The sequence below is a fragment of the Ranitomeya imitator genome, chromosome 4 (assembly GCF_032444005.1).
Source record: "Ranitomeya imitator isolate aRanImi1 chromosome 4, aRanImi1.pri, whole genome shotgun sequence".
In the NCBI taxonomy this organism is placed as follows: Eukaryota; Metazoa; Chordata; class Amphibia; order Anura; family Dendrobatidae; genus Ranitomeya; species Ranitomeya imitator.
Window position 1 is genome coordinate 583,560,914 of NC_091285.1, and position 26,235 is coordinate 583,587,148.

Consider the following 26,235-nt stretch of genomic DNA (forward strand, 5'->3'; position numbering starts at 1 on the left):
CCTGTGATCGTCTGGGAGAAAGGACATCTGTTTTGTTGAGTCCAGAACCACCCCCAAGAACTTTCTGGTTCTTGAGGGTTGAAGCTGAGACTTCTTCATGTTTGGAATCCAACCCAGAGACTTCAATATCTCCAAAGTGGTTGACACATGGGATATCAGGGTCATCTCGGTGGGGGCAACTACCAGTAGATCGTCCAAGTAGGGCACTATACAGACACCTTGACTCCGGATAAATGACACTGCCTCTGCCATGATCTTGGAGAATACCCTTGGTGCTGAGGAAATGCCGAAGGGAAGGACTCCATACTGATAGTGCTCCACTCGATGACTCCCCCGTATCGCAAACCTGAGGTATTTTCTGTGTCTCGGGTGGATAGGAATGTGAAAATATGCATCCCTTAGGTCGATGGTTGCCATAAAGGACTGATGTCCTATCAGAGGAATTGCAGATCTTACAGACTCCATCTTGAACTTGCGATATTTCACATGTCGGTTTAGACCTTTTAGGTTTATAATAATTCTTACGTCCCCTGAGGGTTTGGGTACTAAGAATAGACGGGAATAATGTCCTTTTCCTTGTTCCAGATGTGGAACTGGTGAGATCACATTTGATTTCATAAGGTCTCTTGAAGACGTAAGGGTAGTAACTTTCAGACCCTGAGGGGGGGAAGAAATTAACTCTATTAATAGGCCCTCCTTGATGACATTGAGGACCCAGTGGGAACTGGTGATATTTTCCCACTGACCCACATATTTTGAGAGTCTCCCCCCTACCGGGTCGGAGTCATTGCTTGTCCTGTTGGGACTGTTGCTGCTGCTGCTGGGGGACAAAAATATTTTTCCCTCTACCTTTGGCGTAACTCCACCTGCCGGTTTTGCCTTTCCCTCTTTGAGGGGGCTGAGACTGTGGGGCACGAAAAAACCGTTTTCTCGGTTGTTTTTGCTCCGGGAGTGCCTTTTTCTTGTCAGTAGCCTTGTCAAGAATATCGTCTAAGGCTGGACCGAAAACATAATCTCCCTTAAAAGGTATAGCACACAACTTGGCTTTTGAAGTGATATCACCGCTCCATATTTTAAGCCAGAGGGCTCTTCTAGCAGAGTTGGAGAGTACGAGAGATCTGGCGGCCACTCTAACAGATTCCAGAGAAGCGTCAGCCAGAAACCCAGAGGCTCTATGCAGGATGGGAAGTGAATCTAATAATTCACCTCTCGGGGTACCCTGAGATATATGAGACTCTAATTTCTCCAACCAGCAGGAGAGGGCCCTGGCAACACAAGTGGAAGCGACATTGGCCTTAAGGATAGACGTTGAAGTTTCCCAAGACTTTTTTAGGAGGCTTTCAATCTTTCTGTCCATAGGATCCTTTAATTGTGAGGAATCCTCAAAAGGGAGTGCTGTTCTTTTGGCGACTCTAGCCACCTGCACATCCACCTTTGGAATGTCCAATTTGATTACTTCACCCTCTAGAGGAAATCTATGCTTCATTTCTGCAGGGGTAGTGAGGCGTTTCTCAGGCTGTTCCCATTCCTGATTAACCATACTAACAATGTTAGCGTGCACCGGGAACCCCACTCTTTTCTCCGATCTGAGTCCGCCAAACATCTGATCCTGTACGGACTGTGGCTCATATTCCTCTTCTATGCCCATAGTATTACGGACAGCAGATACTAAATCCTCAATGTAATCTGAGGAAAAGAGGTATTTCCTGACCTCAGCTTTAGGTGATACAGGATCTTCCCAGCCCACAGATGAAGTATGGGAGAGGTCTGAATCAGAGTCTGATTCGACCGCCTGAATTTTTCTCTTTTTAGCTGGGGAATGCGGCGGCGGAGGTGGAGGTGGAGGAGTAGTAAAAGCTGCTAACGAAGATTGCACCTCCTGTTTTACTAAGGAGCGAATTTCATCCAGCAGAGATGGTTGCTCAGCTTTTACAATCTTGTCAGTACATGGCTGGCAGAGTCTTTTGTCCCAGTTAAGAGGGAATTTAGTAGAACAGACTGGGCACTTCTTTTTAATAGCGGCTTTAGGGGCAGACTTCTCTCCCTGAAATGACAAGGGAGAGGGGAGTGAGGACATTAAACCCCCTATAGGTACTACCTCCCGGATCCTATCCCTGCAAAACACTTACTGTAGCAGGGGTAGCGCTGGGCTCCGCAGATGCAGGGCACAAGGAACCATCCATACTGGGAAAATTAGTCTTACCTCAGTGGTGGTTCAGCAGGGTTTAAGAACGCTGTCCGCACCTGCCTCCAGCAATCAGCAGTTCACCCTCCCCCTCCGGGATCCATGTGAGGGGACGCCATCAGTCCGACACGCCGGCCGGCGAACCCGGAAGAAGCGGCTTCCAGGAGAACGAGGGACCGGAAGTGACGCGCGAGACCGCCGACGTCACATCCAGAACGCCGAGCCGGCAATGGAGGGGGAGAACGCCGAGCAGCTCATGGAGGAGCCCGGCGAGGGATCCCAGGCCTGCTTTGCCCTCGTGGGGGCGCGGGAAGGCCGGGAGGGGGTCCCTGAGGCACCTGCATAGCAGGACGACGGGAGCAGCAGGGGAGGAGGCGGAACGCGACCACCAGCTCCCCGGCTACAACAGGCAGAGCCTGCACAAAGGTACCGCAGTCGCCGGCCACAACAGCACCTGGAGACCTCTCCCTGTCCCATGGGGAACAGGAAAGACACTGGCAGGTGGGAGGTGGGAGGTCCTTTTAAACCTCTCTGTGTTTCCTGTTCCCCATTGGGGCAAAGAGACAACCTCCATATGCCGTCGTGGAAGGTGACTAGAGAAAATGGCAGTTTGGAGAAGGCACCCTTCAAATATCAGGGACCTGAAGCAGTTTGCCAAAGAAGAATGGTCTAAAATTCCAGCAGAGCATTGTAAGAAACTCATTGATGGTTACCGGAAGCGGTTGGTCGCAGTTATTTTGGCTAAAGGTTGTGCAACCAAGTATTAGGCTGAGGGTGCCAATACTTTTGTCTGGCCCATTTTTGGAGTGGTGTGTGCAATGATCAATGTTTTGCTTTTTGCTTCATTCTCTTTTGTGTTTTTTCATTTAAGGCAAATTAAATGAAGATAATAATACCAAAGAATTTGTGATTGTAATCATTTTCAGGAAGAAACCGAGCATTATCTGACAGAATTGCAGGGGTGTTAATACTTTTGTCCACAACTGTAGCACAGCCCACATAGTACATAGCACAGCCCACATAGTACATAGCACAGCGATGTAGTATATAACACAGCCCACGTAGTATATAGCAATGTGAGCACTATATCCCTGTTAAAAAAAGAATTCAAATAAAAAAAAATAGTTATATACTCACCCTCCGTCGGCTCCCGGATCCAGCCGAGGTGTTTACCGATGCTCCTCGCGACGGTCCAGTCCCAAGAGTGCATTGCGGTCTCGCGAGATGATGACGTAGTGGTCTCGTGAGACCGCTACGTCATCATCTCGCGAGACCGCAATGCATGGACTGGACTGTCGCGAGGAGTGGGAAAGGCGCTGGAAGGTGAGTATATGATGATTTTTTATTTTTATTATGTTTAACATTAGATCTTTTTACTATTGATGCTGCATAGGCAGCATCAATAGTAAAAAGTTTGTCACACAGGGTTAATAGCAGCGTTAACGGACTGCGTTACACCACGGCATAACGCGGTCCATTAGCGCTGCCATTAACCCTGTGTGAGCGCTGACTGGAGGGGAGTACGGAGCGGGCACTGACGGCAGGGGAGTAGGGAGTGGCCATTTTGTGGCTGCACTGTGCCCGTCGCTGATTGGTCGCGGTCAAACGGCCACGACCAATCAGCGACTTGGGATTTCCGTGACAGACAGACAGAAGTGACCCTTAGACAATTATATAGTAGATGAGGGTCTCATGCTTTTTCTCCCCTTGTTAGACCTGATCACTTCTTTATTTGCTGTGGAACTTTTTAATTATTTCTCCAATAAAAAGGTGATTTTATTCTACTCCATTGTATAGTGGTAATTGATTTTCTTTCTCGCTTCATTGGGGGACACAGGTACCCATGGGTGTATGCTGCTGTCGCTAGGAGGCTGACACTATGCAAATAAAGAAAAATAACTCCTCTCCGACAGTATACGCCCTCCGACAGGCACCTCTCAGTTTTTGCTTAGTGTCTGTAGGAGGCGGCCCTAGATCTAACACCAGATCCGCATTTCTTTTTCTTTCAGAGATTGTGTGCGTTTATTAATCTTTTTCCCTTTCGTTTCAGATACACTTCTGGGGGTTACAGGGTGCAGTTCTTCTCACCCCGATTCCCAGCATTAAGCGACCGAGAGAGCAGTGTGGTATCACCCACATCGCACACTCTCGGATCCGCTGGGCAGGACTTTGTTTCATGTCACCCTGGGGTGTTCATGTTTACTTTCGGTGGACAGTCCTTGCCTTTTTCCCCCCCTCATCTCTCTCCTCGGAGTGGGCTGAGGGGAAGACAGTGGTCACCTGCGGTGACCTCCCCCCTTTTAAGGGGTTGACACAGTCTTCTGCCCGGTTGATATAGCGCGGGAAGGAGGACCACATCTCCCAGGACCCTTGCTAACATCAAGGGATCCTGATGCGTTCCTCATCTTCAGGTAGGTAGATCTTCAAGCAACAGTAGCCCCCCCCCCCCCCCCCCCCCCATCGTCGCAATCTCCATGAAGGGGCACTTAACTTTATCTGACAGCACTTGCCGCTGCACGGGCACTCTTACCAGGCTAGGGGATTCAGGGGCCATCGGGCGCTTTTATTTAAATCTCGCGACTTTCCTCGCAGCGCGCTTTTTCCACCCTATTCCTCGTCCCCAGCACTGGACACCTCGCTTGCAGCCCAGTGCTGGTACTGGCCGCGCTCCGGCAGGCCACACTCCCCTTTCCCTGCCGGCCTATCGGGCGATTGGTTTCTCTTCATTGGCCACGCCCCACGATTTGGCACATTCTCTGCACGAGCAGACGCTCGCAGCCTGCGCTTTCCCGGCCAGCTGCCTCCTGTGCATTGCGTACCCTGGAATTCCTCTCCATAGGTGGGGGACACAGTAACTGCGCTTTCTCCAGGTCTGTAGATTTTTTTTTGCTATTCTCCATCCCCGGCTGATTTTTCTCCAGGCATCATAGCCTGCTTGGATATTGCTTCAGGTACCTTTTTCACTCTACCTATGCCCAACTCCGCAGGGGCCCCGGCTATATCCCTATGGTAATTCAATACGCTTGTGCCCGCTGTAAGAAAAAGTGGGCTTCAGGCCAGCCGTCGCCTTTCTTTTTTTTTTTTTTTTTGAAATTCTTTATTTATAATTTCAATAAACATAAGAAAGAACAAATTGAAATAAACAAACTCTCATGTCATAAGTACATATGTTTTGTTGCATTACAACAAGTCGTAAGATAATCAAGAGAGATTTTATAACCGATATACACTCGTTAGATAATAACATTTGAGTATGCAAAACAAAGAACAAATTTCAGGTCCATGAAAATCAGCCTTAGATATCACAATGAGCTGTAAAAGAAAATTGTAAGGCTAGGGGGTGCAACAAAGGTGACTAACATCTTAAATGAAGTTGTTATTAAATGAGAGAGAGGAGGAGTGGACGGCAGAAAAAGTGGTTGGAGTGTGTTAAAATGTTGGTGCAGACGCGGAGGCGGATCGGTCATCGCATCCTATTCAACAAGACCTAGAAGTGGGAGATGAAAAGGAAATCCAAGGGCGCCAAGTGGCACAAAATTTCTCATGGGATCGCGTTTCCCAACTGGACAGTTCCTCTAAGCGGTATAAGTCTTGGACTTTCAGGCTCCACTCATTAAACGATGGAGGGGTTGTTTTCTTCCAGTGTATTGATATCAAATGTTTTGCAGCTGCTAATAGAATAGGTAGTAAATCGTGCTTCTTTGGTGTAAAGGAGAAAGATGGAAGGGAGAGTAAGACATCTTGGGGCGTTAGGTCTCGATCCATTAGCTCCATGCTGTGTAGAGATTTGTTTATGTCCGTCCAGAATTGTTTTAAGTCCGGACAAAACCAGAATATATGAGCTAAGGAACCCACGGATCGAGAGCATCTCCAACACATCGGGGAATCCGTTAATCCCCAATGAAACAATCTTTCTGGGGTTCGATACCACCTAGAAAGGATTTTAATTGAGTTTTCTTGTAATAGGATGCATCTGGAGAACCCGTGAGAATTGGCGAGTATCTGTTGGGCCTCCCGGGGGGACAATGTCACTCCTAACTCCGTTTCCCAAGAAGAGAGATATAAAGGTTTGAATTGAGTTGAGTTATTGAGGAGATTCGCATAAAGTTTAGAGACTATTTTGGTGATTGGGGGTTTTAGCCTCACCAGCAAATCGAGCCAGAGCCAGTCTGAAGAGTGACTAACCTTAGTTCTGAAATTTGTCAATATTCGATGTATGTGGTATTTTTGGAGGAAATTAGTGGGTTGTTTAGTAGCATTAATCGGCCAGTTATCTTTGCAGGGTGTTTGATTTGACAGGAAATGAGAAATTGGGGTGTCTGGGAGTGATGCCCAGAGTCCATCGATGTCTTCATATGTGGGGTCTACCAACCATGGAATGATCCCAATCGGAATGCTATCAAGAAAGTAACAGAATGGGAGCTGATTTGGTATAAGGGAGCGTCTTATAGATAAGGTGTTATGTAGGATCTCATCAAGTTTTTTACGTGGGCAATTGTAGGATGACCAGAGGTAAAGATCAACTTCCTCGCCTAACAGGGTAAGTTCTAGTTTTGTGTTAAAATTTTCCGGATTAGGTTTTAGTAAGTTTAACCATCTAGCGAGGTGTATAGCTTTATAATAAGTTTTGACATCTGGGAGGCCGAGACCTCCCTTGCCTTTGGGAAGGGAGAGAATTTTAAAAGGGAGTCTGGCTTTTTTATATTTCCAAATAAATTGTGAGATCAGTTGGTTGGCCAGCCGTCGGCTTTCTGTACGTCCTGCAGTCCTTCCATCATGTCCGTCTCTCAGGAGGCCCCTAATGCTCGGGATGAGTGCACTCCCCCTCCCCCGGAGTGGGCTGACCTGACTAAAGTGTCTCAGTCCCTGGTTCAGGTACTAGAACGTATTCCACTGCTGACTACAGCCACCAGTCTCACAGCGATTCGCTCGCACCTGTCCAAGACCCTCACAGGGGCAGACTTGAGAAAGGAACCAGAAAGCGTTTTCTGTCTAGTTCTTCATCCACTTCTCCGGATCCAACTGCGTCAGCCGGAATACCGCTCTCTACCCGTTCCCCCTCTTCGCAGGCAGACGTCAGGTCAGATGTATCCTCAGTCGGATTCTGACTCAGATGCAGATCAGACTTCCGCAACGCAGGATATGATTGACAGCCTTATCTCAGCCATTATTCAAACACTTGAGCTTAAGGAGGAAGAGACAGCTTCTCAGGACATCTCCGTTTCTTTCAAAACGTCCTTTCGAAGCGTCCTTCTAGAGTTTTTCCCAATCATAAGGAATTTGATAACACTACGTCTAGACACTGGGAACACCCTGGTAAATGTTTTCCAGGGAGGAAAAGTTTAGACATTTTATACCCGTTTGCTGCAGACCTTGTTAGCAAATGGTCCGAATCTCCTAAGGTAGATCCACCTGACGTGGCATCTCTAAAGGACCCCACGGACAGACAAATTGAGGCTCTAACCAAAATCAGCTTTTGAAGCTTCTGGTACCTCTCTCTGCCCCAATTTCGCCTCTACCTGGGTGGCAAAAGTGGTGTCGGCCTGGGCCAAAACCCTCACAGGTTTGCCTTTCCAGGCTCTTTGGAGCGCAGCTAGACCAAATGATCTCAGACGCCACGGGCGGTAAGAGAACTTCTCTTCCACAATCTAAGCCTAGGCATCCCTTCAATAGAAAGGGACCCCATTCCTTTCGCCCCTATGCCTCCTCAGGCAGTGCCTCTCAGAATGACCGGTCTTCCACTCAAAGGGACCAAAGGAAGTCTTCTTTCAGGCCTATCCCTCACTGGAGAGTTAAAGGCCACTCTTCCAAATCTTCCGGTTCTCGCGACCACAGATTTTCTTCCAAATGACGGGTAACCCCCACCTGGAAATCTTTCCAGGGCGGGAGGCAGGCTTCTGTTCACAGAGCCTTGGTTATCGGTGGTCGACGACGTCTGGGTCAGGGAGACTGTCACATCAGGTTACAAAATAGAATTTTCGTCGCCCCCAGGAAGACTGTTTTTCCTCTCCCACCCACCCAAACAGCCCTCCCATGTCCCAGGGCTTTTTCAGGCTGTCGATTCCCTTCTCGTCTCAGGGGTAATCGGCCCAGTACCTTCCAACCAGCGGTTTTCCGGTTTTTACTCAAATCTATTTGTAGTTACGAAAAAAGATGGCTTTTTTCGCCCGATTTTGGACCTCAAACGGTTGAACCGCCACCTCCGGATTCGGCACTTCAAGATGGAATCCTTGCGCTCGGTGATCGCCTCCATGGAACCGGGAGAATTAGAGATGCATATCTGCACATTCCGATTTGTGTTCAGCATCAGAGGTTCCTTCGTTTCGCGATTCCAGGACCAACATTTCCAATTCACGGCTCTTCCTTTTGGCTTGGCGTCTGCCCCCAGTCTTTACGAAGGTAATGGCGGCGGTCATGGCCATCCTTCGGTCGAAGGGTATTCTCGTAATCCCCTATTTCGACGATCTCCTCGTAAAGGGTCCGTCTCGCCGCGACTGCGGTCGTAGTCTCCAGATCACTCTGGACACGTTAACCCGCCTCGGTTGGATAATCAACGAACAAAAGTCCACCTTGATTCCGACCCCGTGTCTAGAATTCCTGGGCATGGAATTCGACATCATTCAGGCTCAGGTCTTCCTTCCAAGGGAGAAATTCCTCTCCCTTCGGAAGGGCATCAAAGCCCTAAAGCGTCCTACCCCTCTACGGCTCGGCATGAGGGTTCTGGGCAAGATGGTCGCTTCCATGGAAGCGGTCCCTTATGCTCAGTTCCACTCTTGCCCTCTCCAGCTAGCCCTTCTGTCAGTTTGGGACAGGAATCCACTCTCCTTAGACCACCCACTTCGCCTCCCTCTCGATGTGACAGTCTCTCACTTGGTGGACGCTATCCACTTCCATTCTGCGCGGGAGATAATTTCTCCCCCTCCTCTGGCAGGTCATCACCACCAATGCCAGTCTCCAGGGGTGGGGTGCAGTCTTTCTCCACCTCACAGCCCATGGGCACTGGACTGCACGCCTCGCAATCAATCTCTTGGAAATCAGGGGTATTTTTGTAGCCCTCCTCCGCTGGCAGCCCCTCCTCTCGGGAAAACCGGTCCGCATTCAGTCGGACAACGCCACAGCTGTGGCTTACATAAACCATCAGGGAGGGACTCGCAGCTAGCAAGTCATGACGGAGGTGGCAAAAATTCTGCAGTGGGCGAAAAACCAGGTTCCCTCCATATCAGCTGTCCACATCCCAGGAGTGGACAATTGGGAAGCAGACTCTCTCAGCAGTTAGGGGCTCACGTCAGGTTAGTGGGCTCTTCTCCCCGCTGTGTTCGACCAGATTTGCCAAAGGTGGGGCGTGCCGGACGTCGACCTAATGGCCTCCCGAGCAAACCACAAGGTTCCCCAGTACGTATCCAGATCCCGGGATCCGAGGGCCACCGGCTGCGACGCTCTCGTGGGCCCAGTTTCAGATGCCTTACCTGTTCCTGCCTCTTTACTTGCTTCCAAGGGTCGTAAAGAAGATTAAGTCAGAGGGGGTTCCCGTTCTCTTAATAGCTCCAGATTGGCCCCGCAGGGCCTGGTATGCGGAGCTAGTGAACATGTTATCGGACGTACCTTGGAGGCTCCCAGACCGTCCGGATTTTCTATCGCAGCATCCCCTCTTCCACCCGAGTTCTCTGTCTCTGAATTTAATGGTATGGCTGTTGAGGCTGCGATCCTGAAGGATGCAGGTTTTTCTCAACGTGTCATACAAACCATGATAAGAGTTAGGAAACCGGCATCTTCCCGTATCTACCATAGATGTTGGAAGGCCTTTTTGCGATGGTGTGACGTCAACGGTCTATCCCCTATGGTTTTTTCCCTTCCTCCGCTTCTCAGATTTCTTCAGTCGGGTCTAGATTCGAACCTCTCCCTTGAGCATGTTAAAGGGTCAGGCTTCTGCCTTGTCAATTTTCTTTCAAAGAGACCTTCCTTCAGGGGGTTGCTCATGTTGCACCTCCTTACCATCTACCGGTCGCTCCTTGGGACCTCAACCTTGTGCTCGGCGTCCTCCAGTGTACACCTTTTGAACCGATTCGGGACATCTCTTTTTCGCTTCTTTCCTGGAAAGTAGCTTTTATGATCGCCATCACCTCGATCAGGAGAGTTTCCGAGTTGGCAGCGTTGTCCTCCCTTTCTGGTCCTTCATCAGGACAAAGTTGTCCTTCGGCCTGTCCCTTCTTTTCTGCCAAAGGTGGTTTCGGCTTTTCACATCAATGAAGACATCGTCCTTCCTTCTTTGTGCCTTTCCCCAGTTCATCCTTTGGAGAAATCTCTCCACAACTTGGATGTGGTCAGGGCTATCAGAGTCTACCTTGCCAGAACTGCTTCTCTTCGTCAGTCCGACTCTCTGTCGTCTCGGAAGGTTGTCAGAAGGGGCTCCCCGACTCTAAGTCCACAATTGCTTGGTGGATCCGTTCGGCGGTCCTGGAGGCATACCGTGTTCAAGATAGACAGCCTCCCCCAGGGGTGAGGGCTCACTCTACCCGGGTTGTGGGAGCTTCTTGGGCAGTTCGTCACCAAGCTACGGCCTCGCAGGTTTATGTTGTACCGTACTGTGCCGTTGTTGTGGGTTGGTACATAGGTTGAGTTGTTTATACTTGTTCCTACTACTGCTTTTGCACCAACTGAGTTGCCTCGTGCCTGTCGGAGGGTGTGTACTGTCGGGGAGGAGTTATTTTCCTTTATTAGCATAGTGTCAGCCTCCTAGCAACAGCAGCATACACCCATGGTTACCTGTGTCCCCCAATGAAGGCTCCAAGAAAGATTTTACGGTAAGAACCAAAAATCCCTCTTTTCCACTTTTTCCTGTTTCTGGTTCATTAATATTATGAGGAGTACGTCACTAGTTATTTGGTTTACTTAGGGGGGGATTGTACATCAATTATCCCCAACCTACATCTATAATGTGTTTTTTTTAACAACTTCGTACGGATCTCAGAATGGACATGTGTCCGTCAGTCATAGTCAAATACATCTTCGAGCACTCGGATATAATTCCGCATGGCTGACAACCACAGAATAACGTAGGGATTATTATTAGGTTGTGTTAGTAGTCAGTATGGCCACAAGCCTTAATGACCCTTGTAGGGCATTACAAGAAATTTACAGTTAAAGTAATCCTGACAACCTTCCGCTCCTCCAGACCTGACAATTGTAGCAGATCCATCATCTGAAAGTAGGACACCGCCAAATCCTTCCATAGCGCCTAGTAACTGAATACTATGTCCGAGTCCCCGCCGCTGTTTGATAGCCGCAGCTCATGCAGGGACTTCCTGTCTGTTAGGCAATCCCTGCATGTGTTACGGCTGTCAAACAGGACTCGGACATAGTATTAGAGCGCGCCGAAGATACCGAGGAAGATGATGGCGCAATACAAGTATAAATACATCTAATTGCTAGGAGATAACTTAGGATTTGGGAAAGGGTTTTGTCAGGAACAACATTCATTGCCTACACACAGGACAGGAGATAAATGTCTAAAGGCCAAGACCCCAAAGATCAGGAGGGTCCAGTCCCTGCTCCTCCTTACGGTGGTCGGGATTGACTAGACCATGACCCCTGCTCCTCCAGTTATTGTCTATGGGACAGACGTGGCAGCAGAATACAACACTCAGCCATCAGTCAGTCCCACAGATACTGATGGGCGGCAGCAGTCCGGCAGAACCTCCACGTCATTCACTGCCAACCACAATGAAGAGAACCGGGAGATCAGACCCAAATGATTGTGGGGGCTCAGTGATCATCCATTAACCATCCTGTGGAGAGTTGACCAGGTCCCTGAATTGATGCCTTCTCCATGTACACAGAGTTGTTGGCTATTCGCCATATATCACAGACCTCACACCAGTACGGCTCCGTCCCAATTACGGCGGCTCTTATGTATTCCTAAGGTGTGTCCAGGATCCTGATCATTAAAAGTGACTAATGCCAAAATAATGGTCACTTATTTCTGCAATAAATCCACCGGTGAGATTGCTTTAATGACGTAATCTGCTTTGTACTTTGATTTACTCACCCTATACTCATCACAAGTGGCAGCGTGTGTTACAGCCCACAGCTGCATTCATAATTCTGCTCTTTGCTACAGCTGAGCTCCTATATTATAATTCTTTCTGCTGTACTTCAGTCTGGAAAACGGTGTTGGGTTGAGCGACTTCTCCAGAAAACATACGACCAGCTGTGAAATATGTGCTCCGCAGCTTTAAGAGAATTCTGCTTTCAGCAAATAAATGTTATTCTTGGAATACGAAGAGGATTTCCAATATACCGTAGTTCTATACTGTAGTTCTATACTGTAGTTCTTTTTTCTCAAGATCTCTGCCCGGTGGCTGTTTGACAGCTGCAACACATACACAACAAACAGACTATCCCTGCATATGTAGAACAGCCATGAGACATGCAACCGCGGGGGACTCGGACATATTTTTCGAGCATGAGGAAGACACTCGGTTACCACCCGAGCATGCTCAGATAACACCTTACCTTAGTACGTTTGCTCATCACTAATCAGCAGCATAAACTGACAATCTCGGAGCATATTCTGTAATATGCGGTGGATTCTCAAAATGGAAAATCGCTCATCCGTCACGTGAGGATCACAGAGGTGCACAACCATGACTAGGATAGGGAATTATACAATAAATCACATTTACTGCAACTTCCCCCGTTACAGAATTGTGAATCCAGCTCTGGGGCGAGAACAATGGAAATAGAGTTGAGCCACTCTGTAATAATGTATATAAGTTACAAAAGGTGACCCTGCACGCTAGGCCTCATTCAGATGACGCTTTCTCATGCACGTATGCTACCCAGGGTTTCCACAGACAGAACACGCAGCCATCGTAGTCTATGAGGCAGCTCACATGTGACAGGCCGTGTGTCTGTAAATAAAATCAGATATGTACGGTTAGGATCAGAGATTATCCATATAAGTCTATGGGGCCGAGAAACCGTCATGAGAAGTCTGGTGCAGACACTATATGCAAATCAGGAAGTGCTCTGGAGGCGTGTCAGTGCACTTGGGAGAAGCAGTCTGAGTGCAGTGACACTCCCCCAGTGCACTTTCAGCCTGATCCGCATATATGCTAACATCTACACTAAATATCTTTTGTGGGCGGCACGGTGGCGCAGTGGTTAGCACAGCAGCCTTGCAGCGCTGGAGTCCTGGGTTCAAACCCCACCAAGGACAACATCTGTAAGGAGTTTGTATGTTCTCTCCATGTTTGCGTGGGTTTCCTCCGGGTTCTCCAGTTTCCTCCCACATTCCAAAGACATACTGATAGGGAATTTAGATTGTGAGCCCCATCGGGGACAGTGATGATGATGTGTGCAAAACTGTAAAGCTCTGCAGAATATGTTAGCACTATATAAAAATAAAGATTATTATTATTATTATTATTATTATTGACTGGCACCAATAGATTGTGAGCCCCATCGGGGACAGTGATGATGATGTGTGCAAAACTGTAAAGCTCTGCAGAATATGTTAGCACATATAAAAATAAAGATTATTATTATTATTATTATTGATTTATTACTGCTCTGGTAATAAATCAAAACAGATTTACTATTACTCTGGCAATCTGGCCACAAAGATCAGCCAGCCATCACCGGAAACCTCAACTGGCCGACAACCATCAATCCCACCCTCCCTATGAGCATATATGATCAATGCGATTGTGATCATTTTAGGAGGGGGAAAAAAAAAATACAATGTCAGAGACACCTCTGGGCTTCTCTCCCTGGATAGAATAACGAAAATATGCAATGGGCCCCAAAATGCCCTATTCTTTTTAGATGGCAGGGGAGAATCAAGAGGCCCAAAAATACATCAGATAGTTGTTGGCTGAATTTGCTGATTTTGGTGGAACCCGAATTTAGATAAACGTTGGCTGAATCCTCTGATTTTGGCTGATTACCTAACAATATATGGGGTTCTCCCGATTCTGCCCTTAGGCCGGGGTCACAAAAGCGGCCGTCCGTCAGTGTGATCGGAGGATCAGCTTAGTGTGATCTGATTCTCAGGGAGAAAATTGTATCACAGGTAGATGCAGAACAAGATTTCTCCATTCTGTGAGTCCACAGAAGTCAGACTGCACTCGGATGGGTGAGTGCGATCTGATTTGCACAGCAACTCTAAGCATGCTGCAATTTATGCCGAATCAGAATTGTTGAATTTCAATGGCTGATGCTTTTTTTTCTTCATGAAATAAGCAGCTTTCTCATAGAGAACACTGGAGCGATCGGCCGAGCCAAGCCTTCCCATGTCTGGGGGACTCGGGAGATATAGCGGTCAGCTGAACGATCGTTAGGTCGGGAGCCATCTACTAAGGAGACCAACTTCAGACATTTTGGGGTGAGCCATCGGTAGGATTCTTCAATGTGATAACTCACAGGACGGAATCTTTTTTTTTTTTTTTTTTTTTTACAGGACAAAATTATTTTGAGATACATAATTACAAAAGGTCTAAGAAGCATCTTATGAAGTCAGCTGTATTTGAGTATTTCACAGTGACTCAAGATAATAAACATTTTGTGTGTCAGTGTATAAGTGACCCCAATGAAAAAAAATGCTGTGATGCCAAAACCAGTGCATACTCAGGCAGTGGTAAAAATGCTCCTTCAAGAGCTTCCAATCTAAAAAGACATTTACAACGCTGTCACCCAGAAGTTTACAAAGCTGTGACTGAAAAAGATCACAGCAGCACCAAGAAACCAGAGACCAGCACTTCCCGCTAGGCAAAGGAGGAGGAAAGAGCGTCTCAAACGTCAATTACAATATATTTTGTAAGTGACAAAGTTACTGTAACAATGACAGAAGATGTGTTTAAAAGACAGCTCATCAAGCTTGTTGTGAAGGACTGTGTCCCATTATCATTGTCCCATTATCCTTATTTGCACGACCAGCTTTTACACTCTTAATGGAGAAATGGTCCACAAACTTGGTGTTTCTCTGGAAAGAGAAAGTATTAGAAAATTAGTGATTGAAGAAGCCCTTAACCAAAGGGAAGATCTTAAAAAGACTCAAGAGATGCTTCGTATTTCTTAAAATGGATGCCTGCACACATCACAGAGTGAACTATTTTGCGACAACAAAAAAATTGTTACTAAGACACTGGCAGTAAAATATACTAAAGCTCTTCACAGCAGCCTGTTTCTCCACTCCTTAGTGGAAAAAGTTCTGCAAGATTATGAACTTTATAAAAAAAAAATAAAAAAAAACACAGGTTCTTGCTATTGTAACTGATAATGCTTCAAACATGATCATTACAATTAAACTGATGAATGAGAATAATGAAGGTGAACAGCAACACTTCACATTCAGTATGTTGGAGATTGTAGTCCACGGTCCTGTTTCCATAATGGAGAAACAAACAGAAATTACTACAGAAGAACAGCAAAATGATTCTTTACAATTAGATCTTGTTGAAGCTGCTTCACACCTCTTTCCTATTCATCACATGCGCTGTGCTGTGCACATGCTGCAGCTGGCAATAAGAGATAGTCTGCAAGAGGGACATGCTGGAACTCTGATTAGCAAAGTGAGGAAACTGGCTATTGCTGCCAGAACCCCTAAAATTGATTCCATCTTGAAGAGACGTGCTGGAAAAGGGGCAATTGTGGATCAAGCCACTCGGTGGGTCAGCACATATTTAATGATTGATTGCTTGAGCTGAAACCCTTCCTTGTAGATATGGCCAACCCTCAGGGATCACTACATGAAGGTCAATGGACACAGGTGGCTGAATTGAAGGAATTTCTTCATCACCCATTTAAGCAATGTGCACACGTCAGGATTTCTTGCAGAAATTTCCTGAGCAAAACCGGACATTTTCTGCAAGAAATCCGCATCCGTTTTTCTCGCGTTTTTTGCAGAGATTTCCTAATGCAATAAAATAGTGGGAAATCCGCAAAATTAATGAACATGCTGGGTTTACCGCGATGCGTTTTTTTTTTTTTTTTTCCGGTGGGAAAAAACGCATCATGTGCACAAAAATTGTGGAGTGCATTCTAAATGATGGGATGCATATGTATGCGTTTTTATAGCGAAAAAAACGCGAAAAATCCGCAATGTGTGCACACAACCTTACAGTGACTAAAAAGTTACAAGCTGAGGATTTACCTCCTGGCATTTTTATAAAAGAGTGGAAGAACTTGTTGTTTTGCCTGTCCCAAAAAGGAGGTTTAATCACAGATGGCATTGCTGCTTCAATGAAACGGAGACACTGCAATTAGAAAATAAAATTCTTATGGCAGCTGTTTATGTGGACCCGAGTCATCATACATTGCTGGATGATCAACAGCTTACTAAAGGAAAAGAAGCTCTGAGGTAGCAGTTAGCATGAGTGGGCTACAGGATGGCCAAGAGCACTCAGGTGCTGCTGCCGTTCCTTCATCCCCATCAGATGGGGAGTTTGATTTTTGACAAGTATTTGGACGAAATGGAGCAGGCAAAGCGTTGCTGCAGGGATAAAGATTCCACTCCCATAGAAAACAGATTGGCCATATTTCAGCAACATTTTTTACTTGCTCTCAAAGAAGTAGAAGAGTTCAATCGTTCATCAACACTGACTGTGCACGAGGCAATTCCTTTATACCCTGAAATGGTTAGAGATGTCGCCCATGTGGTTACCGCTTTACCATCAACCCAAGTTAGTTAGTGTAGAGAGGTTGTTCTCTAGCCTTGAAAGAATTAGGTCAGATGTGACGTCATCTATAAAGGAGGATCTGATGGAGGCGAGTTGCATCTCGGCTTCGGGAAAATGGCCGCCGCGATCTCCATCTGCGCACGCGCGGCATCCCGCGGCCATTTTCCTGAAGCCCCGTGCAGCAGAGCACTCCATCTGCGCACACGCGGCCTCAGGAAGATGGCCGCCCCCACCGATGACAAGGGTAATAGCGCAGATCGCACGCTTTTTCTTCACCTGCGCGCAGTGGATTCGGCACTTGGACATGTGCACACCACTACGCCACTAACGGAAAGCTGGGGAAGAAACAGCGATGTCACCACGCCCACCCGACCTGACCAGCCTGATTGACAGGCGAAAACGGCGACTTTGGTAATGTATTGCGCAGCATAGGTGGGGAATCAGGGTACACTACATACACTATTGTAACGCACAGCGCAGGCCCTATTTAACAGTATTTTTATCTCAATCTGAAAAAACGGGGTGACAGGTTCCCTTTAAATATTCTGCCACAGTTGTGTGGCTGCCGTGAACCAGACTCCCACAATCACCCCCATTTCTAGGAATTGGTGAAGTCCTAGTCCAACGTTTCACCTATGTAGGGGGTAGATAATAAATGCTTAAGGCTGGAAAATCCCTTTATTATTGTATACAGTTTGTACTGTAAAATATCACATTTGTTTATAGAGGCCTGCTGCTACTAAAGGGGGTTTCACCTAAAAATGTCTCACCCAATAACACATGAAATAACAGAACACTGGGGCCTGACGCCGCCACCGCCAGTAATCACAGGATCGGAGCAATCATCTCCTTATGGCTGATCACTACAGAACGCTCTCTGATCTTACTAATCGGTGATTTATTGCACATTGCTCATTATGGGATGTCAACGTGATAAAATGTCTATGACTGCGACGCTCTCTATGGCTCATAAATCTGTTGGCAGTCGTCATTGCCTTTAAGTGTGCTTTCACGTGGACACATTTTTGTTTCATGTATTTCTTGGCATTTACTTCTATTTGTTCAGGAATAATATAAAATTACACTACAATGGAAGGAAAAGAACCAACGACCGTGCACAAGGCTCTCAGGCCACAGGAAATAACGGCAGTATATATATATATATATATATATATATATATTATGTATCTATATAGCACCATTAATTCCATGGTGATGTACATGAGAAGGGGTTACATCAAAATACAAATATCACTTACAGTAAACAAAACTAACAATGACAGACTGATACAGAGGGGAGATGACCCTGCCCTTGCGGGCTTACATTCTACAGGATTATGGGGAAGGAGACAGTAGGTCGGGGGTTGCAGTAGCTCCGATGGTGTTGAGGTGGCCGTGTGGTCATTACAGGCTGTAAGCTTCTTTGAAGAGATGGGTTTTCAGGTTCCGTTTGAAGCATCCAGATGTGGTGGATAACCGGATATGTTGGGGCACAGAATTCCAGATGATGGGGGATATTCGGGAGAAGTCTTGGATGCTGTTGGGTGAGGAGCGAATAAGCGTGGAGAAGAGGAGAAGGTCTTGGGAGGACTGGAGATTACGTGAGGGAAGATATTGAGAGATTAGTATGGAAATATATGGATGAGAAAGGTTATGGATGGCTTTGTAGGTCAGTGTTAGTAGTTTAAACTGGATACGCTGGGAAAGTGGGAGCCAGTGAAGGGATTTGCAAAGAGGGGAAGCAGGAGTGTAGCGAAGAGAGAGATTAATTAGTCGGGCAGCAGAGTTAAGGATGGACTGGAGGGGCATGAGAGTGTTAGAAGGTAGACCACAGAGGAGGATGTTGCAGTAGTCGAGGCGGGAGATGATTAGGGCATGCACAAGCATTTTGGTAGAGTGAGGGTTGAGGAAAGGACGGATTCTGGAAATATTTTTGAGCTGGAGGCGACAGGAGGTGGCGAGAGCTTGGATGTGCGGTTTGAAGGACAGGGCAGAGTCAAGGGTTACTCCGAGGCAGCGGATTTTTTTGGGACAGGGGAAAGTGTGATTTCATTTATTTTGATAGATAGATCAGGTAGGGAAGATATGCGAGATGGAGGAAAGATAATTAGTTCAGATTTGTCCACATTGAGCTTGAGGAAGCGAGAGGAGAATAAGGAGGATATGGCTGATAGACACTCTGGGACTATGGAGAGCAGAGAGGTAGATGTGAGTATCATCAGCATATAGATGGCACTGGAAGCCATAGGACCTTATGAGTTGTCCCAGGCCAAGGGTATAGATTGAGAAGAGTAAGGGCCCAAGGACAGAGCCTTGCGGGACACCAACAGAGAGGGGGCAAGATGAAGAATGTGCGGTTGGTAGGGTATGAGGAGATCCAAGATAGGGCGAGGTCTTTGACCCCAAAGGAAGAAAGGATCTGTAGTAGGTGGTGAGTGGTCAACTGTGTCAAAGGCAGAGGACAGGTCTAGGAGTACAGAGAATTGTCTGTTAGCTTTGGCTGTAAGTAGTTAGTAATTTTGGTCAGGGCAGCCTCAGTGGAATGGTGGGGACGGAAGCCAGATTGTAGGTTGTTGAAGAGAGAGTTAGATGCAAAGTGAGAGGAAAGTTCAGCATGGACGTGCTGCTCAAGGAGTTTGGATGCAAATGGGAGCAAAGATATGGGGCGATAGCTGGACATAGCGCTTGGGTCAAGGGATGGCTTTTTGAGGATAGGTGTGATTGTGGCATGTTTGAAGGCAAAGATGAAGGTAGCATAAGTTAGTGATAGGTTGAAGAGATGGGTTAGGGATGGGATTAGTGTGGTGATGAGGTTTGGGGAGGAGGTGGGATGGGATCGGGTCAAGTGCACAAGTGGTGAGGCGTGATTTGGAGAGAATATGAGCAAGCTCCCCTTCAATGATTTTGGAGAGGGAAGTTATGGGGTTTGGGCATTGGTCTGGTATACAAAGGGGTTGTGGTGGTTTGACAACAAAAATTTGCCTTGTTTGGTCGATCTTATTTTTGAAGTGCGTGGCAAAGTCCTCGGCAACGATTAGGGAACTCGGAGGGGCAATGGTGGGCGGAGGAGGGAGTTAAAAGTGTTAAACAACTGTTTGGGGTTAGGGATAAGGAAGATACAAGGGATGTAAAGTAGGCCTGTTCAGCAGAGGTGAGAGCTGATTCAATTACATATAGAACAAGGCTCCTAATACACAGGAAATAACGGCGGCCTACATATAGAACAAGGCTCCTAATACACAGGAAATAACGGCGGCCTACATATAGAACAAGGCTCCTAATACACAGGAAATAACGGCGGCCTACATATAGAACAAGGCTCCTAATACACAGGAAATAACGGCGGCCTACATATAGAACAAGGCTCCTAATACACAGGAAATAACGGCGGCCTACATATAGAACAAGGCTCCTAATACACAGGAAATAACGGCGGCCTACATATAGAACAAGGCTCCTAATACACAGGAAATAACGGCGGCCTACATATAGAACAAGGAAAACAAGTAACACAACTATGCGAAAGTCACCCGTCACAAGGAAGAAAAAAAACTAACAAGTCTCTGTTCATTGTGTATTCAGTGTAAGTGGTCCGGTAAGATCCCAGTGCAAACGTGGGTGTCCAGTTAAAACAAAATGATCACCTATCCCAGCATAGGCAACAACTTGTGAACTGGTGGGGGTCCGACTGCTGGGACCTGCACTGATCGGCAGATCTGTCCCCTTTTACCCTACTAGAATGGAGCAGCAGTGCTCATGTGCGGCCATTCATTCTCTATGGGGTCGCTCAGCTTTTTCTGGGAGCCCCATAGAGAATGAATGGAGCGGCCATCCAACCTGCTGCGTCATGTCGTAACGGTGATAAACATTATCAGTCAGGGTAAAAAGTTCCCCAATCCGTCCATCAGTGCAGATTTCAGTGGCTGGACACCCACACGTCAAAGTTATAACCTGCCCTCTGGATAGGTGAGCACATCCCACATACAATCTCTTGCCCGCTCGTGCCGCTTACACCTAAAGAACATCTCGAGAATGCGTCCTTTTCTCACCATGGAAACAAAAACCCTCACTGTTGCCCTGATCCACTCCTGCCTGGACTACTGTAATGCTCTACTAATTGCCCTCCCCCTTACTCGACTTCCCCCTCTCCAGTCTATCCTTAATGCAGCAGCCAGGGTCGTCCATCTGGCTAATTGTTACTCGGACGCGTCCGCTCTTCGCCAGTCATTACATTGGCTGCTCATTCATTATAGAATCCAATTCAAAGTACTTGTTCTCACCCACAAAGCTCTCCACAGTGCGGCACCCCCTTACATCTCCTCCCTCATTTCTGTCTATCGGCCTAACCGACCTCTGCAAATGACTTTCGACTAACCTCTGCACTAATCCGTACCTCCCACTCCCGACTCAAAGACTTCTCCCGCGCTGCGCCAATCCTCTGAAATGCTCTACCCCAAGATATTAGGACCATCCACAACTTGCATAGTTGTAGGCACTCGCTCAAAACACATTTGTTCAGAGCGGCCTATCATGTTCCCTAATCAAAGTCATTTTAGGTGTGTGTGTGTGTGTGTGTGTGTGTGTGTGTGTGTGTGTGTGTGTGTGTGTGTGTGTGTGTGTGTGTGTGTGTGTGTAGCCCATTCACTACTTCCATCTATCTCCCACCCCCTGAAGATGGCTGGACCATGATTGTAAATACATCATTGTAAATACACACCTGTGCTTTGTATCTCCCCCACCTCATTGTAGATTGTAAGCTCTCACGAGCAGGGTCGTCTTGTGTTGCTTTAATTATTGTATTGTTAACGTTGTTACTTATGACTGTTGTGTTTGAAACTGTTAAACTGTAAAGCGCTGCGGATGTTGGCGCTATGTAAATGATTATTATTTTTTTTTTTTATATGCTTGGCATTGTGGTTTGGATAACCAGATCTTTTATCCTAATTCATCATATGTAAATTTTCGAAATGCTAAAGAACAGCACAACAGACTCCATGCAGAGAAAGCCAGCAAAAGAATAACGGTTCACCCACACTGTCACAGGTACAAGAAGAACGATGGGCATCTCTGATTAGCGCCAGCAGTTACAGCGTACTGATCAGGAAGCACACCGATCTACTGGCCCCTAATCATGCCTTTAACCCCTTCCTGACATAGGATGTAATAGCAATTTTACCCAGAACATCAACTGGACCTGGCTCCAATTGCTGCCATTTAACCATTTCTATGCCACAATTAATCACCGGCATTTAAAAAAAAGTCTCCGCTGCCGATGGATTGTCTCCCACTGGCCCCAACGCGATCATGGAATGCCAAAAGCACATTACAAAAAAAACATTAAATGTTTCAATGACGCCCTTCCCTCGATTAAAAATAAAATTAAATTAATAGACCCTTGTCATAATCCCTATAAAGTGAAAGAAAAGAAAAACACAAAGCAGTGAAATGCAAGAATTGTTACTTTTGAATTGCCAACCCACCATAGAAAAACAACATAGAAAGCGATCAAAACAGAGATCATACCGAGGCTTTACTCATCAGTATTTCTACACCAAAACCAGGAGAATCTCCGCAACCCGGGAGCGGTGTCAGACTGTCTATTAGGCCGGGGTCACACTTGTGTGCGCAATGGGAGAGACTCGCGCATCAATACCCGGCACTGCCGCCAGCACTCGGGACCGCAGCGCTCAGCTGCATAGAAATACATGAGTGCCGGCGGCAGTGCCGGGTATTGCGAGTCTCTCACATCGCACTCGCAAGTGTGACCCGGAGTGTTTCTCCGTAAGATCCACTTCTGGCATATAACACTGATATAAAATACTGACATGTGAATAAGCCCTAAAAATGGTACTAATTACAAAAAAAATAAAAAGTTACAAATCAGAAACGAAGCACTGCCTCCCACATCCCTCAGACTGCCCAGCTGCTGCTGCCCCCCCACATCCCCCCTCGGCTGCTGCCCCCCCACATCCCCCCCCGGCTGCTGCCCCCCCACATCCCCCCCCCGGCTGCTGCTGCCCCCACATCCCCCCCCGGCTGCTGCTGCCCCCACATCCCCCCCCGGCTGCTGCTGCCCCCCACATCCCCCCCCCCCGGCTGCTGCTGCCCCCACATCCCCCGGCTGCTGCTGCCCCCACATCCCCCGGCTGCTGCCCCCCCACATCCCCCCCCCCGGCTGCTGCTGCCCCCCCACATCCCCCGGCTGCTGCTGCCCCCCACATCCCCCGGCTGCTGCCCCCCCACATCCCCCCCCCCGGCTGCTGCTGCCCCCACATCCCCCCCCGGCTGCTGCTGCCCCCCACATCCCCCGGCTGCTGCTGCCCCCCACATCCCCCCCCCCCGGCTGCTGCTGCCCCCACATCCCCCGGCTGCTGCCCCCCCACATCCCCCCCCCCGGCTGCTGCTGCCCCCCCACATCCCCCGGCTGCTGCTGCCCCCCACATCCCCCGGCTGCTGCCCCCCCACATCCCCCCCCCCGGCTGCTGCTGCCCCCACATCCCCCCCCGGCTGCTGCTGCCCCCCACATCCCCCGGCTGCTGCTGCCCCCCACATCCCCCCCCCCCCGGCTGCTGCTGCCCCCACATCCCCCGGCTGCTGCTGCCCCCCACATCCCCCCCCCCCCGGCTGCTGCTGCCCCCACATCCCCCGGCTGCTGCTGCCCCCACATCCCCGGCTGCTGCCCCCACACTCACCCTGTCCGCCTCGCAGCGCTGAGCCTCCACGTCCCGGGCCTGCAGTCGGTCGCCCACGTTCTGGTACTCGCCCAGCCGCTGCTCCAGCTGCCGCCGGTTGCTCTCCGCCTGCACCATCAGCTCGGAGTGCCGCTTCTCCAGCCGGCTGCGGGCCACCTCCGTGCGCTGGACCTGCTCCTGCAGAGCCGCGATGTCCTCCTGCAGGGCCGCCTGCCGGCCGGACACGCTCCAGTAGTTGAAGGCCAGGAGGGCGATCACCACTAACAACGCCACCAACACGAAGGGAGGCAGCCGCCCCGTGCGCCGCGGGGCTCCGAATCCCACCATGGTCGCCCCCTCGGCCTAGCCCTGTCCGCTTCACACCGTCTTTCTCTCTTCTCCGCCGCTGCCAAACCTGCTGCGCTGTGACAGCTAATGCATGACCCGAGACCATGCTCCAATAGGAAGAAGGCCGTCCGGAGACCGGAGAGCGGTGATTGGGTGACGAGATGCGGTGACCCCGCCCACACTGTAGGGTTGAACTGAAATGGAAGAGATAAGTATTGAGAAAAAAAAGAGTCATCGGTGTACGCATGCGCAACTCAGTTCCGCATTCGTTGTCATGGCCGCGTTGCCTGTCTCCGGGAGGCGTGGTTCACACATCCGGTTACCATGGGGATGTGACAGCTCAGTAAAGTTTTTCTGACTGTATTGTCAATGCTCCGGAGTGTTGTGAGCTCTCCTGTCACTGCTGTCCAAGTTACCACAGTGGCGACAGCATCGTGCAGTCAGCGCTGGGCACACAGAGGGCTCACCTTCATGGTGGAACATTTCTGGTTTATAACAATTATCAATTTTATCAGGAAAATAAAAAATCTACCTGTCTGATGTCCCCACCCCCCTTCTCTGTTATCGGGGAAAGTCAGGGGACCTCGTTATAGAGATGAATGACAGCTGAGGAAAACCAAGCTGTTAGCTACCGACTGCCCCAGCGATGTGCGTGCGCGTCCTTACCCCAATACGGAGGAAAGACAGATTGGACATGTTAAACGCCAACATGCCTGATCTAGATTTCTGGAGAGATGAGCCTCCTCCAGAGCTGTCTGCCAGCGTTTTTTTTTATCAGCCTTCGGGCTCCTACTCACTTGCGCGAGTGCGGCGAGTCTCGGATGAGTCTCGCACATCAATACCCGGCACTGCACCCAGCACTCAGGAGCGGAGTGTGCGGCTCAATGTTTTCCTAAGCGGCTGCACACTCCGATCTGAGTGCCGGATTTTAAACATGCGAGACTCATCCGAATTACTCGCAAGTGAGTAGGAGCCCTTCAGCTCAATCTCCAACCATGGCGATTTAATGGATGAGCGCTCTGGAGGAAGATCCATCTTGTGTAAGTCCAGATAGGTCCACCAGGGTCTTCTCCGGTTTCTCCATAGCATCAATGCAACACCCCAGGTAGCCGGTTGCTGCAGTGATGTTGCCTTCCCTTCAGGGAGGGTGATGTCTCACTTGGAGGCAAGGGGGATTCTCTCTATCAGGTAAGGCACTCGCATTCAACACATCTGAATCTAGGCCAGGAGGGGGAGCTCAGGACCTGGATTCAGGGGAGCTTCCCTTAGCTATAGGCTTCCTGGTCTGGAGGAGGAGCTGGGCAGTCTGAGGGAGACAGAGGAGGGAGACAGTTGGTCTCCAGGAGAGGAGAAGGATGTCTGGAGCAGGTGGAGCGCCCCCAGACGGGTTACTCGGTACCAGTCCTCTGCTGGCTCAGTTCTGGGGTTGTCACGGTGGCTGGTGTTGTGAATTCTGCTCTTGGGTTCCCTCCAGTGGTTTTAGGTGGGAATGCAGTTGTCTCTGACTCGCAGTCCTGGCCAGGTGTATCGGATGATTACAATTCTGACTGGGATATTTAGGTGTGCAGGATCCTTTAGCCCTGGCCAGTTGTCAATGTTCCTTGTGAAGTGTTGGATCACTTTCTGGCTTCTCCTGTTTGCTGCCAAATTAAGCAAAGATAAGTGTTTGGTTTTTGTATCTGTGGCACTGCTGTGTGCTTGTTTCAGTTTTATTCCTGCTCTGATTGTAGGATTCACTGGAGTTGCAGATTTACGCTCCTACATCTTTTAGTAGATGTAGGAAGTTTTTTGCATATTCTGCTGTGTATGTTTTGAAGGGTTTTAATACTGACCGCACAGAACTCTGTCCTATCCTGTCCTATCTAGCTAGAGTGGCCTCCTGTGCTAAATCCTGTTTTTCTGCCTGTGTGTGTTTTTTCCTCTCCGACTCACTATTTGTGGGGGGCTGTCTATCCTTCGGGGATTTTCTCTGAGGCAAGATAGTATTCCAATTTCCATATTTAGGGGTATTTAGTCCTCCGGCTGTGACGAGGTGTCTAGGTGTGTTAGGTACACTCCACGGCTACTTCTAGTGGCGCTGTTAAGTTCAGGATTGCGATCAGTATAGTGGACACCTTCTCCAGTGAAAGTTCTCATGCAGCTCCTGGGTCACCGGATCATAACAGGCTGGACCTGGTCCGTGACCCTGCTAAGGGGGGCCCAATGAAAGGTGATACGAGTCTGTCAAGGTTTAGTGATGCCACCTGTGGTATTCGGTCAGGGTGACTGACGCTGCTTGGGGTCCACTGGGGTGATGTGATGGCAGCTAGATGGTATACCTTCCCACAGGTGAAGTATGTCCCCAGGGCTTCCC

General features: G+C 48.5%; 1 protein-coding gene across 6 annotated transcripts in view; it reads right to left on the reverse strand.

Annotated features, from left to right (window-relative positions):
• GOLM2 (golgi membrane protein 2) overlaps positions 1-23,986 on the reverse strand; it is a 79,994-nt gene extending 56,008 nt beyond the window's left edge. For 5 of the 6 annotated variants that reach the window (XM_069766468.1, XM_069766464.1, XM_069766465.1 and 2 more), the window contains exon 1: positions 23,556-23,985. In XM_069766468.1, coding sequence (XP_069622569.1) covers positions 23,556-23,882 — 327 coding nt within the window. In that variant the 5' untranslated portion in view covers positions 23,883-23,985. Of the gene's footprint in view, positions 1-23,555 lie in introns of all 6 variants that reach the window. The other variant, XM_069766467.1, reaches the window with a different exon arrangement.
• Between the last annotated feature and the right edge of the window lie 2,249 nt (positions 23,987-26,235).